Source organism: Spermophilus citellus (assembly GCF_964194105.1).
Source record: "Spermophilus citellus genome assembly, chromosome: 1".
In the NCBI taxonomy this organism is placed as follows: domain Eukaryota; kingdom Metazoa; phylum Chordata; class Mammalia; order Rodentia; family Sciuridae; genus Spermophilus; species Spermophilus citellus.
The window spans coordinates 114,674,893-114,693,687 of NC_138182.1; the positions used below are offsets into that span (position 1 = coordinate 114,674,893).

General features: G+C 45.7%; 1 protein-coding gene across 8 annotated transcripts in view; it reads right to left on the minus strand.

Annotated features, from left to right (window-relative positions):
- Positions 1-1,665: 1,665 nt before the first annotated feature.
- SNAP47 (synaptosome associated protein 47) overlaps positions 1,666-18,795 on the minus strand; it is a 102,954-nt gene continuing 85,824 nt past the window's right edge. For 3 of the 8 annotated variants that reach the window (XM_081285731.1, XM_081285736.1, XM_081285733.1), the window contains 3 exons: positions 3,070-3,341; positions 2,787-2,929; positions 1,680-2,556 (listed from right to left, as the gene is read on the minus strand). In XM_081285731.1, coding sequence (XP_081141857.1) covers positions 2,302-2,556; positions 2,787-2,929; positions 3,070-3,341 — 670 coding nt within the window. In that variant the 3' untranslated portion in view covers positions 1,680-2,301. Of the gene's footprint in view, positions 2,557-2,786; positions 2,930-3,069; positions 3,342-18,795 lie in introns of those variants that run through there. The other 5 variants (XM_081285734.1, XM_081285735.1, XM_081285732.1 and 2 more) reach the window with 4 other exon arrangements.

The following is an 18,795-nucleotide window of genomic DNA, read 5'->3' on the forward strand; positions in this document are numbered from 1 at the left end:
CACCTGCCGTGGTAGGGGCTTGCCCTGAGGGTCGGCCCCTTCAGCCCTCAGCAGCACAAAGACCTCCCTCCTGGTTCTGTTGTGCTCCTCTTTAGGCCATGGTCTGGGAGTGGCCTTTGAAGCCCATGTGCTGGAAACCCAAACCCAAGGTCATGTGTTGGTGGTCTGAGGAGGGACAGGGTCAGGAGGCCCTGCTGTCACCAGGGCCCTAGCGGGTCAAGGAGGACGTGGCTTGGTTAGGAATATGCTTGCTCTGGAACACCTGTGAGGGCCATGTGAGGCCCTTCCCAGGTCATGGTGGGGCAGAAAGTCCCCACAAGAGCCCATGCTTCTGCGTTCCAGCCTCCAGAAGATGAGCCAAATAAGCTTCTATTCTGTCTCCTGCCTGTCTTCCTTCCTTTCTCTTTCCCTCCTGACCTCTATTCTTTATAAGTTTCCCAGTCTGAAGTATTTAGTTATAGCAACAGAAAATAGACTGAGAATACGGGCATTTTAAAGAGCTCTGCGTGTGACCTTCCATCTCTTTTCAGAGGGGGTCGGTGGGCTGTCCATCTCATTGCTCGAACCTCGATGCCCCCTAACAGGTGCACAGACTGCGTTTACACAGCTGTCTCAGGACTGCTGAACTTCCTGTCACCTGGCAGTCTCATGTTCTCCAGGACAGCCCCCCAAACTAAAAGCCTTCTTGTTCTTTACATGAGGGCGTCTTAAGTGACCCTGCTCATGTCTCTGGACACCTCCTGGGTGATGACAGAGACACTGTCCTCCAACAGTGCACAGTGACAGTGGAGGCAGAGCCTGCCCAGTCCCAACCCACGTGTCAGGCAGGAGATCCCCCATTAGGGTCATAATGGCATCCCTCGGTCCCTGATTGTCAAGAAGTAGAGAGGGATGCTTTTATAGAATTTGGTCTATTTGAACCTTCTGTTGATTTTGATTTTTAAAAAATTCCTAAAAAGGGAATTAAAACTCATTTACATACAATTATGTAATATCTTTTGATTTCTTATTTTTTTTGTTTCATTTTTTTTCTTTTTTACCTCCAGTGTTGGAGACAGAACCCAGCCTTGCACATGTGCTCTACCACTGAACTATATCACCAGTCCTTATAATTTTATTTTGAGGCAGGGTCTTGCTAAGCTGCTGGTCTTGCTAAGTTGTTGAGGCTGGCCTGAAATTCACCATCCTCCTGCCTCCGCCTCCCAAGTCACTGGGACCATAGGTGTGTGCCACAGCATCCAGCTCCTCTTTGTCATTTCTTTTTTTTGTGTTCTTGTTCTCATTTCTTTCTTGATTAGGTTAGTAATCCCCTCTCCCCTGCTACTACACACGTTTTAGTTTTTTTTCTTTTTTAAAAGCAGCATTTTGAAATACAGTTCTCCCTTGGTGTCCTTGAGGGTTAGTTCCAGGACCCCCTGCAGGTACGAAAATTCAAGTTTTTGTGTAAAAGGCTCAGTATTTGCCTGTAACCCAGGCAATCCTCTGTGCAGTTTGCATCCTCTCTAGGTGGCTTACTACACCTCATACAATGTAAATATTCTGTAAATAGCTGTTATACTGTATCATTTAGGAAATGACAAGAAAAGTAAGTTTGTTCATAGTTAATAGAGACAAAATTTTGGGAGGAGTATTTTCCATCTGAAGCTGGTGAGTCTGGGGTGCTAGACATGTGGAGGGGCAGGGCTGACTGCCAGCTGTGGTATGTTTTGATTTGGGCTCATTAGTTTATGCACAGATCCTCTGGTTCCTTCACCTTTTCCAGTTTTTCAAACTGGATGTTTAAATGTCTTCAGGAACTCCTTTCTGTTTGCAGGTTTAAATATTCAGACAATGCCCTTCCCTCTTGCCTCAGCTCCAGCTACAGCCCACAGACTCACACTGGCCTCTGGGTAGTCCTTCCTACAAAGGCCCCATTTGGTCTGGGCTCTTCCTTTCATGCTATGGGAGCTGCCTCATTCTGAAGGTGGATGTACAGGGGACAGGTGGACCCTTCTCTGCACAGACACTCACTCTGAAGGAATCTGCTGCAACCCTGGGGCAGAAAGACCAGTACAGAAGCGCTGAGATGCTTGCTTCATAAATATTTAATAACCTTACCAAAGCTCCTGGCTCTCCTGCTGCATCTCCTCTGCCCTCCTGGGAAGCCCCTAAGCCTCCCCTGGGAGACCCACCTATGGCCCCCGGCACCTGGCCTCACCTGGCTCTGGAGAGACTGCCAGGAGGAGCATAGGGACCCGGCAGGCTGCAGCTGGATTGAAGCAGGGCGTGCAACCATGAGGAAGCCTGGGGTGGTCTCGGTCCTCACAACACTAACAGGCCCACCAGAGTGGCCACAAGGACACCAACAGTGACTTCCAGGATGGGGCAGAGAGCAGGGGTCGGCTGAGGAGGAATGGGTGTGATTTCTATGTTATAACGGATCCAGTTTGAGAAATAGGAGACCCGGGCATACACTCCAGGGTACAAGGGCTGGGTACATCCGCGGCCCCAGCTCACGATTCCAATCTGCAACCATGTGTGGTTGAATTCACAGACCAGCGGCCCCCCAGAGTCACCCTGCAAAGGAAGTGGGGTTTTCTGTTACCTGAGGGTCGAGGGCCTGCCTCTCAGGTGCAGGGAGGGTGGCCTCGCTCCCCACTCACATGGCCCCCTCCCTGGCGGCAGCAGGCCCAGAGCCACAGTCTAGGCCTAAGGCAGGTACGAGGTATTCATGCACCATCATCAGCACACAGCCATCCCAGGGTCCCTACCCAGCCCCAACTCCAATCCTTCCGGTGGGAGCATACCTCGCACACAGTCCTCATGTTAAAGAGGTCCCCAGCACACAGCATGTCTGGCAGGATATAGGACGAGTGTGTGTACAGCAGTGCACACAGAGCCTTGGAGACCAGCGGCAGCTGGACCTCCTGCAGCTCATCCGTGGTGTGACCTGTAGGGTTCAGAGAGGGGCAGCTGGATGAGCTCCTGGTGGGCAGGAGGCAGGGACAACAGAGCCTCAGCCCGCAAGGAACACAGCCCACCTGGGAGAAGACATGTGCCGGCTTCAGCGTGAGCTGCCCTTGTGCCTACCTTGCTGCGTGACCACTCCCCACCCAGTGGCCCAGCAAGAAAGGTTGGTGAGGTTCACATCAGGAGGTGCCAGGCAGACCGGAAGGACGGCATCGGAAAACACAATGCGGGTCTTCAGCTGCACCAGAGCCACATCAGCCCCCACGGGGTGGAACCTTTCGTAGTTGGGGTGCAGAATCACCTGGTTCACCTCAAACCACTGGGTGTGCTCGTTGGCCACCAGCAGGTTGACGATGCCCACGTACATGTCAAAGATCTGGATGCTCTTGTCCCTGGGGGCCAAAATGAAAGCCACTGCATGTAGCCCCCGCCATCAGCCTATAGACAGAACCAAGACTGGAAGGCGGTGCAGCCTGACCAGCAGAGGTACCCACAACAGGTGCCTGACTCAGATCCCAGACCATCAAGGGCCCCTGGCCAACAGCTCTACAAGTCAGACGCCCCCACATACGAACCGAACCCTCCCTTGCAGCAGGTTGGACAGTACACACTTCCCACAGCAGGCAGATGGCCAAAGGGGAGTCTTGTCCCTGTGCACCAGGCAGCTGCTGTGGACGTGACTGAGGCTCAAGGGACAGGGCCTTGATCGGTTAGCATCAGCGAGCATGGCTGGGGTGCGGTCTCTAGCGTGGGCACCTCACTGAGGGTCTGAGGTGGAGGGAGCTGCTGGTGTGGGGTGGGATGGTGCAAGTGGGGACCAGCCTCCCGGAGCAGTCGGGGCCTCAGTGCAGAGAAAGGTTCTGCTCAACGAGGTGGACGCAACACCGTCGTGGACACGCTGTGCTCCTGCCTCCCGGCGCCCTCACCTGCCGAAGCAGTGCGCGGCCGACAGCACCCAGTACTCGTTGAGGATGGAGCCCCCGCACACGTGGAAGCCGGCATACTGCACGCTGACCTGCCATGGCCACTTCCCCGGGGGCGCGGACACACCGCCCAGGATCTTGCCCTGCACCGCGCGCCGGCCACAGGCTGGGGAGAGACAGGCAGAGTGGGCGCGCGGCGGGGCAGCGCGAGGGGTCTGATGGCTGCCCGCTCCAGGGACGGGACCTACCCACAGCACTGCTCAGGGAGTCCCCCGAGCTCTTAAGGTGTTGGTGGGCCGCGGCGGTGGCCCGGGCCAGGGGCGTGTGCAGGAGCAGAAGCACTAGCAGCAGGAACCCCAGGGCAGCGCGTCGGGATGCGCCCAAGCCGGATGCGGGGGCGGCCATGGAGGAGCCTGCGCAGCAGGTGAGTACGTAGTTGCAGGTGACAGCGCCCCCAGCCGGTGAGGGCGCGCGAGCCGGACACGTGACAGCGCCTGAGCCCTGGATACCCGATGGCGCCCCCAGCAGGACATGCTCCCACCAATGACTGCAGCCCCAGCAGGACGCGTGATGGCGCCCACTCTAGGCATGTGACAGAGCACCCAGCCCAACTCTTGTAGGTGTGGCATTCCATCCCATAGTCACACCTCGGTCTTCCAGCTCTGAGAACTTCTTACCCAGCCTGGTATCCCTAGCTTTCTCTGTGGCCAACTCAATTTGGTTGAATCATTGTCTCTCACACCTGTGCCATACCCTGTGAAAACCTTTTATTTTTTTAATTGAGGCTTCATTTACACACAGTAAAATATACTCATCCCAGCTAGTTTTGACAAGTCTTGTTATCATCAAGATACAGGATTCCAAAGAATTACATAACAAAAATGAGAAAAATTAGGGCAATTCCAAACAAAATCCTGGCATGGTCTTTAAATGCACTCTACAAGCTGGTTTTAAAAGTTATAATTCATGTTGGGTGCAGTGGTGCAGGCCCTTAACCCCAGCAGTGACTGGGGAGGGTGAGGCAGGAGAATCTCAAGTTCAAAACCACCCTCAGCAACTTAGTGAGACCCTCTCTCAAGATAAAAAATGTATGAAAAATGAAAGGACTGGGGATGTGGATCAGTGGCTGAGGGCCCTTGGGTTCAATCCCTAGTATAAAAAATTAATAATTCATGTGGAAGGGTAAAAATTTAAGAAGAATAAGGCAGATAAAATTTCCCTACAAGACACCAAATTTTATTATGATTCTGCAGTAATTAAAACATCACGGGGGCATAGGCTGGGACAGATAATGGAATTGTCTTCATCAGTTCAAGTTGCTATGACAAAATACCAGAGACTGGAGGGGATGTCAACAACAGAAATTTATTCTGCATATTCTGGAGGCTAGAAGCCCAAGGTCGGGGATCCAGTATGGTCAGGGACTAGGGAGGGCCCTCCTGGGCTGCAGACTACTGCCTGCTGTTGCTGACTTCACATGGTACAGACAGGGGGAGGGTTATGACTTAATCCCCTCCTCAAGACCCCACTTCTGGATACCATCACACAGGGAGTTAGGAATTCAACCTATGAATTTGGGGAAAACACAAATATTCAGTTTATTATAGGAATGAAACCCAGAATTAAATCCTGATAGATATGGAGCTTCGATATCTAATTGCAGTGGTGTGTTAATCCACTTTCCATCACTGTGACAGACTACCTGAGAAAATCAACTTTAAAAAGGAAAGATTCCTTTTGGATCATGGTTTCAGAGATTTCAATCTACGGTCACTTGGTCCTGTGACTTGGGACCTTTGTCAAGGAAGCATCATGGCAGGGGACACATGGTGGAGCAGAGTTGCTCACATCATGATAGCTAGGAAGCAAAGAAAGAGAAAGGAAGGGGCCAAGGGCAAGCTAGTGCCTTCAAGGTCACATGTCCCCTAACATTCCTACCACTTCTGAAGAGTGCCACCAGCAGGAGAACAAGCCTTCCTTGGGGTCACTTCATATCCAGACCAAAACAATGACAAAACATAAAGCCATCTCCAGAAGCAGGAGACACTTATAATGCGGTAAGGACTCACCAGAACAGTGAGATCTGGGGAGCAAGGAGACAATGACCCGCCCCATCTGAGTGGGTGCTGCCCTTGCAGAAACGGCGGCAAAGGGGTCTGAGCCTCTCTTTTGAGGCTGCTGAAACAAAATAGGAGTCAGGACCCAGCAAGGGGTGAACTGTGGTCAACCACACCTGCTTCTGGCTGAAATAAAAAGGGATGCTCCCCAGAAATAAGGGTGAATCCTAGGTAAATCAGTCCTTTAATGGCCACAGCCCAACTCTGAATCAACTGGGTACTCAAACCTTGAACCTGGAAAATCTCAAGTTCTCAAGCCCTGAAGGCAACCGAAGGTAACTCCAAGTGGCTGGTGTGCCCATGCACCTGGATAAAAAGCCCAGTGAGCTCCTCTTAGGGCAATAAGAGCATTGTCCATGAGGCTAAGGATGTTTCACAGACCTCTTTTCCAGCACACAAGCAAAGATGGCCAGAAAGCAGTACGAGATGTGCACCATGACAGAGAACCAGCAGGAAAACAGACACAAGAAATCCCAATGCCTGGATCACCAGCCAGAAAACATGAAAGAAGGACGCTGACTATGAGTAGGCTCAAGAGGGTCAAAGGCTTGTCGACTGTTTGCAATGACTGGAAGCTGTAAATTTGACCAAGGAGAATGTGAAAAGAATCATCATAGAAATTATAGAAATGAAAAGCCCAAAAACCAAAATTCAGAAACCACTGAATGGTTTTAACAACAGTTGAGGCCCAGATGAAGAGAATCCATGAACTAGAATGTGAGTCAGAAGAAACGACCCCCTATGGGAAGGAAAAGAGATGCTCAGAAAAGAAATGTGGACGTACTATGCTGGGTGCACGCACTTTTAAGAAAGAAAGTGCTGTTTTTATTTTGATTTTTTAAAAATAAAACAATAAAGCCAAGTTGTATTAACAGGACCAGAATGACCTTCCACCTGAAACAACTCCCACCCAAAATTTAATACAGGAAGCTGGTGTTTAAGACCAAACATCAGGCAGTGAATGCTGGATCCCAGAGAGACAGGGAAGGAGTGGAAGTGGCCACCACTGAGCAACTCCCAGGACACAGCACAGCAGGACACAGCTCCAGGGCAGTCGGGGGAGGCTGACAGAAGAGAGGGGATAGCAGGACGGCCATGGTGGTCAGGTTCTCAGGAGAGGGCACCAGACGCAAGAGAAGGACAGAGAGAACCCTGGAGGACCGGAGAGGGCACCTTTGTGTTCTCAGCCTAGAGTTTGTCACATAAGCATGTGACAAAACCACCCAAGGATGAAGAGAAAACCCCAGGAGAATGAAGGGGAAAGCCACCCAGTACTCACAACAGGTGTGAGAGTCCCATTCACAACAGGCAGGTGGGAAAGGTTCCATGCCCACAGGACAGTGGCAGGTGTACCCGACACTCTCAGTGATGAGAACCAGTCGTCACTAGACCAGACCGCACCCACACCATCTAGGAAACCACAGAAGCAAGATCTGAAAAGATTTAACCGGTGTCAAGCCACACAAATGAATTCAGATTAAATTCAGGAAGATCTGTAGGAATTAAAAAAATATATATATACAGCACCCAGAGAGGTAAAATTCACAATGCCTGGCATGGGTTCAAAGAAACTAGACAGGTAAAGAAGCAAAAGCTCTCAACCCCAAACAAGGACAAATCACCTGCAACTGACTTCATTGTCAAAATGAGCAAACAAGGACATTAAAACATAGCATGGCTGTAAGACGTTAAAACATATCATGGCTGTATTCCATGAAAACAAGAAGTCACGCAGAAGCCTAAAAGGCACTAAGAAGCACAACCAAACTTAGAAATGAATCCACAATCCTGAGGCTCACCCAAAGTCTTACAGAAAGCCTGAGAGGAAGGAGGATTGCATATTATAGGTGCCAAGAGTGGGGCTGGAGGACCCTCTGGAGAAGGTCAGTGGTGGGTTATATAGCATAAGTGCTATGATCAGTGGGCTGGAGGGCAGAAATAGAGACCTTCTAAAGGACACACAAAGAGAATCACTTTCCAACAGTTTAGAGAATGGTGTCTGTTAGTCAGCTTTCTGTCTCGTGGCAAAGCCTGGGACGGTCAGGCTTGGGATGCAGGTCTGGGAGACCCTTTCCTTAGCATGTGGGGGGCACGGGTTCAATCCCCCACAACATGGCAGGGGATGGTCCTAATAAAATCAACTTAAAGAAGGAACGATTTATTTGGGGTCATGGTTTCAGAGGTCTCCGTTGGTGCCTCCCTTGCTCTGGCCTCAGGTGAGGCAGGACAACATGGCACAAGGGCTTGGTGGAGGACAGCAGTCAGCTCATGGCTGCCAGGAAGCAGCAACAGGGGAGGGAGCTAAGAATAAGATGAACCTTCCAGGACATGCCCAGGGGCCACCTCCTCCAGCAAGCCTTGCCTCTCTAGGTGTCCACCACCTCCCCAGAGCACCACCAGTGGGGACCAGTCTTCAACACACAGACCTTGGGGGACAGTCCAGGTCCAAACGAAACCAATCAGAAAATGAGTAAGATATAGTAAAAAGGAAACATGAGGACTGGGGATGTGGCTTGGTGGTTAGATACCCCTGAGTTCAATCCCCAGTACAAAAAATATGAAATTAAACAAAAAAAGCAGACACAGGCAATAATAAATGTCAGAGAAGAAAATAAAATAGGAAATAAATATATAAATAGTTGGCAAAAAAAAAAAAACACACACACACACAAAGAAACAAGGGCTGTTTTTTTTTTGTTTGTTTTTGTTTTGTTTTGTTTTTTAAAATCACCAACATTGAGAAACCTCCCAGCAGAATGGGCAGGAGCTGCAGTTGAGGTCCACGCTGCCAGCATAGGAGGGAGTGGGACGTGGCCAACATCCAGCTGACAAGCAATGGAGGGAAGGCGACATTTGGAGCATGTTGTTTGGTGTTTCGTTTTTTTGGAACTGGGGATTGAACGCAGGGCTTTGAGAATGTGAGGCAAGCATGGAGCTACATCCCTGGAGCACGTTTCTGCCACCCAGGTGAAGTGGGCAAAGTCCTGAAGGTGGAGCTCCCACAGGGCCCTGAAGAGCAGACACCTGAGGCATCTGTCAGCCATAATGAGGACGTTCTGTGGTGAGCACGTGGTGCAGAAGGGCCCTGAGGAGCATGCCACCGAACATGGGGCAAGTCAGACGAGGCTCACCCAAAGTCTTACAGGAAGCCTGAGAGGAAGGAGGACTGCCCCGTACCTCTGACACCAGAGAAACCAGAAGGCACTGAAAGTAAAGGACGTTACAGAACTGTTCCTTCATGAAACCAACACAACATTTCTCTACAATTTTTTAGCAAATCAAATCTGAAGGACATGGACAATAGGCCCCAGGGAACTTCCCTTACTATTCTTCTACCCACCCTCCTGCCCCACCCTAAAGGAGCCCACCACCAAAATTCCTCCCATGACCTGGCCCTGCTAAACCCATACCCTTGTTGGAGCCCACCGCCATTTTCCCCTCGAAATTTTCCCCTCAAAAATGTGTCCCCTCATTACTTAATAAAGCATTGCTGGTCCAGTGAGCTCTGCCACCATTTTCTTTTTCTTTTTGTATTCCCTTTCATGTGCTGGCATTTGGGGCCAAAACCCAGGATGGAGATTTGGGGCTGTCTACCCTTTCCTGACCTAATGAACCTCTACTATGTTTTCATATTTCCTTCCAATTCCCACTGCCTCTTTCCACCTTATACTCAGAGAAGGAGGCCCTCCGTGAGGCCTGGGCTAGAGTTTTGTTTCTTTACTGCCACAAGGATGGAGTAAGGACCCCTACGGGTGTACGAACTGAATATTAGCAGCATCCCCTAATCCTAACTGCTCCAATTCTTTCCTTCTCTTATGTATTCAGAACTCCAGGCTGCTTTTTGCCATTTTGTTCCTGCCTGCAACACCAGGCTTCTCATTCTCTGGAGAGGTAAGTTCTCTTCTGGTCTCTCACAGAGATGCCCTGCCTGAGACCCTCACCTTTTGGCTCATCTGGATACCAGGGGTCCTCCACCAATGGGATTGCAGGAGGGGACACCCTCTCACTTTCTGGTGGAACTCTGGTGACAGGATACATTAAGGGATGCCTTGATCTTGACTGACACCCCAGTCAAACCTCTCCAACTTGGGCACTAACCAGCCCATCCCACAGGATTCCCTCTTAGGCTGTCTCATTAAAAATTTCAAAATCCTACACTTCCAATCTGATCTTAAAAGTAAATGCCTTATTAGGATGAGTACTTGGATCTGGCTGCAATATAAACTAGACAACCTTGTCGATGGCCCAAATTCAGAATTTGTGATATTTGACCTCCAAATCCTCCAAGACTTAGACAATTTCCTCCAATGAACTGACAAATGGCCTTGTTACCGCTGTTGACCGGTGACGAGTTCTTGCTTCCCCGATGTTGAAGAATAACACCAAAGAAGCACGCGGAGGCAAGGTCAGAGTAGAAATTAGAAGTTTATTAAAGGACAGCAGAAAAGACTTCTCCCGGAGGAAGAAGGGGACCCAAGAGGTGGAATCCGTGGAAGTGCGGTTGTTTCCCCTTCTTATAGTTTTAGGGATGGAATGTAGGTTGGAAGGCCAGAGGGGTGGAACACTTCTTTGTGATGGGCTATCTTTAAGTTTGCTGGGGGCTGTTCATTAACACTTCTTTGAGGTGGACTTTGGCCTAGGGCCTTTTCAGGACTTCATTAACATTCCATGAATTGTCCTGTTTTCCCTGAGTCATTCCCAGCATGGCCTCCATTTTAGATTTCACTCGGTATTAGACCCGATTTACCTAACTACACTGACTACCTAATTTTAAATCTGGCTTCAGCCTGAGGTTCCTTACCTCCAAGCTTTCTTTTGCCTTTGTACAAGGACCTCATTATGCCAACCTTGCTCTGCTCTCCAATTAATTCTCACTGACTCCCCACTCCATAAGCCCCCTAGATCAGGTCCTGACTCCCAGCCCTCTTCTTCATTTATTGTCCCCCAAGTAGCAGATAAACCCCCAACAAAAGTAAGTAAAACTGAAGGCTATAAAGGAAAGTTTCATAGATAGGAGTGCCTGATAACTATCAAGAGACTATTAAGGGCTGGGATATAGCTCAGTTGGTAGTGTGCCTGCCTTGCATGCACAAGGCCCTGGGTTTGACCCCCAGCACTTCACACAATCCAACACAAACACACACACAAAGAGACTGTCAGAGTCATAAGCCTTTTTTCTGAGTCAATTTGAGATCTACAAATCTTCCTAACCTCCTATATAGGCAAGCTTGATCTGTGTTTCTGTGTTTGCTAGTATGATTATCTAGCCCCAAATGTATACCTCATATTGGTCTAAACAATGTAACATGGCACATAATAGTCCTAACGAACTTTACTAAGAAAGTTCTAAGTAACAGAAATAGAGAGATCTCTACTAAGCACAGAGGTTATGCTAATAGAAAGGTATTTTGTAAAAATCAGATGACATTAGATAACTACATCTTATGGGGGAATCTGTGACATTATAAAACTAATTATTGTGATAATCCTGGCAATGTTAAAGATTTACATTCCCAAATAAAGGCCTTATCCTCACTGGCTTTGTTATGGGAACAACTTCTCAGCTCTTGCACCTCCTGGTGAGATTAATAGTTTCCATCAACTTCATGATATTCATTGACCTGTTCTAGATGCTGTGATATTATTTTGCATAATCTCATTCCAGTCCTCTTGTCTTTTTGTTTCTCTCATAGAAGCACCCACCCCCAGATGACTTTACAACCCGTTCTTTCCAAACCAGACTTTTGCCATGGACACCTCAACAGACCCAAAACATTCCTAAAATGGAAACCCAAACTGGCCCCAGGTCATCCTGTCTCATCTCAAAGCAGCCAGAGCAGCCATCTTCACTTTTCCTTTACAGCAGTAAGATTCCCTTTCTCAGAGGGGGGAACCGAAATCAGGAGACAAAAAGACAGTGTAGATAATAAATGATTGGGTCAAAAAGAAGGGGCCTGATTCAGGAGGAAATAGAATGTTCATATCTCTAGGACACTTCCCCCATCCCCACCTGTGGCCAAGGTGACCTGCCTCCAGGGAACTCTCCTCATGGCAAAGAGTTGTTAATGAATGAATGCCCCCATCCACTCTTGCTTGCTCTTCCTGCCTGTACCCAGGCTTTGTTCCTGCCCTGGGATCAGCCACCTGTGGCCCTCCTTTTGTCACTAGTCACAGGACAGAGAGAGAGAGGCAGGATTTGGGGGGGGGGGCCTGCTAACTGTTGTGTATGATAATTCTATCAAGTGGGCCCTCAGTGCTTGAAAGGGTAAAGTTTCTAAGCTGGAAAGCTTGAATTAAAATGTAAAAGATTAGGTATTATTAAGTTCCTCTGTTACACCCAGATTCCTGAGATAGTTAAGACAACGCCCTACTGGCCATTCAGCCTAGGGCCCTGTGCAGTTTGTCACAGGGCCCGAACCAATCAGTTTGAATGTGTACCCAATTTAGAAGTGACCAATCACCCCTGCCCAGCCTGTTCCCACCAATGAATGGACTAATCATGTATCAGAGTTGTTGTTCAATTTTCCCGCGCCTCATGATGATTTGTTCTGATGTATGCAAAGCCCCCCACCCTTTCCAAAAAGTGTACTTAAGCTCTGCTTGACCTCTGCTCTGGGCTCTGGGCTGCTCTCCCTTCTTGAGTGAGCACGGAGCCCCAGCGCTCTGGAACGGATCCCTACTAAATCCCCCTTGCCATTGCATGGAGCTAGTCTCGTGTGGTCTCTCCTTCTCTGACGTTTCGCCGGACCCTTACAGTGCTGACCCCCACATGCTTTCTTTTCCAAGAAACAATTTATCTGCAGCCCTGCCTGGCCCCTGAGGACAGGATATGTCACATTCCTTAGCAAACTACCTGTTCACTAAAGGAGAACTGCAGACCCAAAGTAATATTGATAAGAGGAACCCAAGTATCTCTGAGGAAGATTTCGTGACCAGATTCTGAAACTCTGGGACGTTCTCAAAGTAGAGCTCCCCTACCTTTAAAATGAGACAACCTTCTCTAGACTCTCATAATACACATTTTCTTCTGTACTCCCCTCATCTGGCAGGAAAAAGACACAGATAGCTGTCTCCTTTAACTAGAGTAAAACTAGCCCTCATCTGTCTGTCATATTTCAGGAACACAAATCATTTCTCTAGTGAAGATGTCACCCAGAGCACTAACAGACTTGCCTCCTACTTGAAATTGAGGCACATAATACGAGATCATGGTCCTGTGAATTTGAGGACCCAAAAGGACAAAAGGAACATGTAAGAAACTTTAAGGGCACAATTAGCTGGCAAATGTCCTCCCTTAAATTAAAATATTTTCAAGAAGTTAGTTATTATCCTCCATTTTGAGTGAGGCCCCAGCCAGAAGTCATGGAGGAAAAGGCAAAAACTGCTGACCCTTACAGTCTCCAGCATAGGGGAGCTGTCTTCTAGCCAAAGAAACATTTTTCTCGGCACAGGTGCCCATATTTCTCTTCTCTTTTTAAAATATTTGTTCAGAGGGGAGTCTTATCCTCAAAAGTAATAGTAGGGGATGACTTAATCACAGATGAAATAAAGGAGATGCCTAAAAATTTTCTGCCTCCAACGTGGCCTGATTACCAACTGGGGAAATGAAAAAGGGTCTCTGGAGGAAACATAAATTACAGGACCATACCTTAAGAGACCTGATTTTACAAAAGAAAAAAAATGGTTAAAATGCAAGCTCATGGTAGCAGCTTCCCTCACTTAGCTTCTGCCAGATCTCTATCTCATCAAGGCTTGTGTTGAAATGTAAAAATCGTGGAGGTCTGCCGGGCATGCAGGGAGCTGATTTAGGACCAAAAGGGGTAAAAAGTGTTACTTTTAAAGCCAAGCCACTTGTGAGACCTAAATGGCTGGTTTATTTCCGTTTTGCAAACTAATGATCTCATATATCAAGTCTTCTTTACCTTGAGAATCTTTACCTAAGGATTTCAGGGCTCTCTCTCACATTCTTTTAATATCTGAACTCTAATCTAAGCCAAAAAGTGAACTCTGATCTTATAACAGCCATGTTATTTTTACCCTAGAACTCTTGTTTTTAAATTATATATAATATATATATATATATTTTTTTTTGGGGGGGGGGAGGCAGGTAGGTACTGGGGATTGAACTCAGGGGCACTTGACTACTGAGCTCCAGCCCTAGCCCTATTTTGTATTTTATTTAGAGACAGGGTCTCACTGAATTGCTTAGCACCTTGCTAAATTGCTGAGACTAGCTTTGAATTCTTGATTCTTCCATCTCTGCCTCCCAAGCCACTGGAATTACAGGTGTGCACCACCATGCCCAGCTAAATTTTATATTTTTTTTGAGCTCATGGTTTTATGATAAATTCACATTTGGTCCTGTGTGCCTAAATTAATATATTTTTTCCGATCAGTTTTATTTTATCTAACTATAGAGGTTTTTATATTCTGTCTTTGTTCAGGGGCCAGTTTTCAAGAAGTAGGTCTCAAATACATTGGGAAAACTTCCTCTTACAACAAACAGCTATGAGATCTCTGTCTCCTATCTGTTTTGTGTATGTGTGCACACCTATGTATTGTGGTATTGTATCTACATATGTGCTTATGTCCATACATAATGTACATGATATCAAAATTGGCATATAGATAAATGAGTACTCATAAATTAAAATTTAAATGATGAATAGATCCAAGTGCCTTCGTTCATGTGACTTTTAAAAAGGGGTTCAATTAGGGAAACAAATGAGAGTAAAGATGTCTTTAAAAATTACTCACAAGTTTTTCTAGATGGTCAGACAATTAATAGAGTGTTGGTCTCTATAAAATGTCTAAAATGGGGCTGGGGATGTAGTTCAGTTGGTAGAGTGCTAGCCTTGCATGCACAAGGCCCTGGGTTCAAACCCCAGCAACACACACACACACACACACACACTCACACACACACACACAATGTCTAAAATGTAATATGCATTGCTTTGAGGATTTTTCTTCAACAAGAAAGAGATAGTTAGTATTATTAACTACACTATCTGATATCTTGTTTTTTACAGTTAAAAATAAGTAAATTAGATTTAGCATAAATGGTATTAATCATAAATGTGTTTTTTAGAGACATCTGATTAATATACAAACTTCTAAATAGAAATCAAGTATGCTAACTTAATTAGCATATGCTAACTTAAAATCAAGTATGCTAAATTAATATGCTAACTTCTAAATAGAAATCAAGTATGCTTAACTTTTTAAATTTCATAAGATAATGTATTTAAACATTATGTATGTTTTCATAAATTGGTGAATGGAAAAATGTTTGAGATTGCTTTGCCTGTGTCTTCACTAAAAACAAGGTTACTAAGAGTTAAGATTCTATCAGGTATAATTTATGTGCAAAGAGTATAATGTTTCAGTTGGACTTCAATTAAAGTATCATAAAAACATAAAAGTATTTCATCTTATTAAAGTGGAGTAATCCATCTAAATTCAGAAATTTCATAAGGGATGTTTCACAATGTAAATTTAGAAAAAGGTCAACACCTAGGAAAGAGATATGAGAAGGTTCTAGGTATGGAAATATATTTTAGTATGGAAAGTAGAAGGAAAAGGGAAATGTTTGTGTGTGAGAAAATCTTTGGTGATGTAAAAAGTCATAGGATGTCTAAGCAATTTGCAGAAGGTTGATGGAGGGTAAATTTCAAAATGTTTGTATGTAACTAAGTTGGAGATATATATATTTAGCATAATAAGTTAAAGCTGTTCAAGGCTTTTCCCCTAAGGTCAAATATTAAATACTGATATAAACCAAAGTTTAATCCTGTATATGTTGAAGTAACAAGGATTTCTTAAAACATTAATCTGTTCTTATCTATCAAGATAATTTCTTGTGTCTGTTAAGTTTTAGTCTTCAGAAAAATTAGTCTTAAAGGAATAAGGGTTTGTACAACTCTGGCTAAACAACAACTGTTATTTTAGTGTATTACACTACATTACTGAATCTAAAATTTTCTTTAAAAGCCAGACTTGATATATAAAAACATCAGTGTAATTGTCATGCTATTATTGGATTTTTTTATATACTCAATGTATTCATACCTTCCAAGTATACAAGTCTTTAAAATATAAGGTTTAAAAGAACAAAGCACATTTTACCAATTGGTGTTCTTCAAACTAAAGTTTAGAGTAAAGGTTTGGGGTTATAAAAATTATGTTTCTTGGTTCCTAGCTATGATACAAACTAAATAGGTTTTTGCTCTTGTTAATTTCATTTTGTATTTTCCTTGTAGACTTAACTGTTGTCTGTTAGTACCTTACAGAAGTACAACTTTCAATATAACAACCTGAGGTAATTTGAGATAGTAGGCCATCATCTATAGACAGAGAGGATGTAAGGCTAACTTCCAGTACTCACACAGACCCCAGTTGAATAGAAGGGGTAAATTACTGTAAAGTTATAAACATTAAAGTTAAAACCAGTACTCTTTCTGTAAGACTGATGAAACTGGCTTGCTGAATGTTTAAGACCAAGTTAAGAAAGTAAAAGGGCCAAGAAAGAAAATAGCCAACATTTGGTTCTTGCCCTCCAAGTCAGTTTAAACCCATGGAACAAGGGTTTTGCCACTCTGGGCTTTGCCACTCTGGGCCACATGACCTCCCCATCAGGCAGACCTATGAGACCCTGGAGAACAGAACACTGCCAGTGCACATGCTGCAAAGATGGGGGGGCATTGGATAAGGGAGACATTCCTGATGCTTCCAAGGGAAGCCACAGTGTCAAGGAGACCCTAGTCCATCCTGGCAAATAGCACTCAAGAGGCTGCTCACAAGCTCCTAAGAGTGACCCTGAGGGAACTCAGCTGACTCTTAACAGCAGATAGGAACAAGATCAGTATGCCAACTTGATCTTGAACACCTAGCAAAAACAGTCATAACCAAGTTATAGCCATTCCTGAGCATTTAAAAGAAAAGACAATGGTTCTTTTAATGGAACCTAAGATTTACACTTGTGTCAGGCCCACAGCCCTGGTGTCTCCTGAATTCTGAGGCATTTTTTCCTTTGTGAAGCTCATATTTACCTGCCTACCAAAAATTGAACTGGCCTCTGTACCTTTTGTCCTCAAATTGATGTTTTACCTGAAAACCAAAGTTTGCCTATCCTGATAATGGTGTACACCTGACACAAGAGAGCCCTTAAGTTTATTCCCTTGCTCAAAGAGCTAGAAATATCCACTGGGATTGAAACAGGAGGAGCAGGATTGGAAACCTCTATTCACTCCTATAAAAAGTTGTCAGAACAGGTTATTGAAGATATCCAACAGGTTGCCCATTTGGCACTGACTTTGCAAAATCAACTGAATTCCTGGGCATCTGTCATCCTGCAAAATCATCAGGGCCTAGATCTCCTTACTTCAGAACAAGGTGGGCTGTGCCTCTTCCTCAGGGAAGAATGTTGCTTCTATGTCAATCAATTAGGACTGGTAAGGGATAAGGTTAAACAGCTGTAGGACTGACTAGAATAGCAGAGATCAGAACTAGCTGATTCCTGGTGGGCCTTGTTGGATGGGAGACCTAAAGCAGTGGGCTTCCTGGCTTCTCCCTCTTTTAACCCCTCTAATATTCATTTTTCTTATAATAACCTTTCCCTCTTGCTTTGTTTACTTTATACAGAAGCAACTTCTTGATAAGGTATCTAGCCCATACCACCTCCCAAGAACATGTGAAAGCCATTCTGCCCCCTTACTCACAACATGACTCTCCTGAGCCCCATGATGGAATAAAGAAGGAATCACCCACATGACACTGAAGTTCCCTCCCTCTACGTCTACCTCCAGCCACATCCACCAAGACTAGAAGCCTAAAATGCCTCCCACCTCCTTATCCTCTTCCAGATCTCTGATAGGGGACCCCTCACTCCACCCCTTCTCAGCAGGAAGTAGCCAGATATTATGACATAGCCCCAAATCATTATACCCCTTTCAGAGTCTCGAATGGAGGATATGGACAATGGGCCCAGGGAACTTCCCTTATCTACAACTGTTCCCCTGCCTGACCTCCTGCCCTTCCCTAAACGAGCCCACCACCAAAACTCCTCCCATGACCTGGCCCTGCTAAACCCTATAAAAAACAGACCCTTGTTTGGAGCCCACCACCATTTTCCCCTCAAAAAGTTGCCCCTCTGTTGCTTAATAAAGCATCGCTGGTCCACTGAAGTCTGTCTCAATTTTCTTTTTGTATTCTCTTTCATGCTTTCCAAGATTGAATAATATATAAGAAAAGTCAGTACACGGTAATCAGTTGTGGTTTATCCTAGAATTGTAAAGTTGGTTTGACATTTTAAAAAGTCCATCTCTGTGATTCACCATATTAACAAACTATGGCTGGGCGTGATGATGCATGCCTGTTATCCCAGTGACTCAGAAGACTGAGGCAGGAGGATCACGGGTTCAAAACCAGCTTCAGCAACTTAGCAAGGCCCTGTCTCAAAATAAAAATGGCTGGGGATGTGGCTCCATGGGAAAGTGCCCCTGGGTTCAAGCCCAAGTACAAACAAAAACAAAAACAAACTATGAGAGAATATTGCTCAACTCAGTAGAGACACAGAAACATGAGAAAAAGTCTAATACCCATTCCACATTTTTAAAAATGTCTAGTATTATCAGCCATCAGGGATGTGTAAATCAAAACCACACAAGATGCCATTTCACACCCACTCAGATGGCAATAATTTTAAAAATGAAAAATAACAGCTGCTTATGAGGACATGGGGGAAATCACACCTTGCTGGCAGGAATATAAAATGTTATACTCTGTGGTATTACACTGGGGATGAA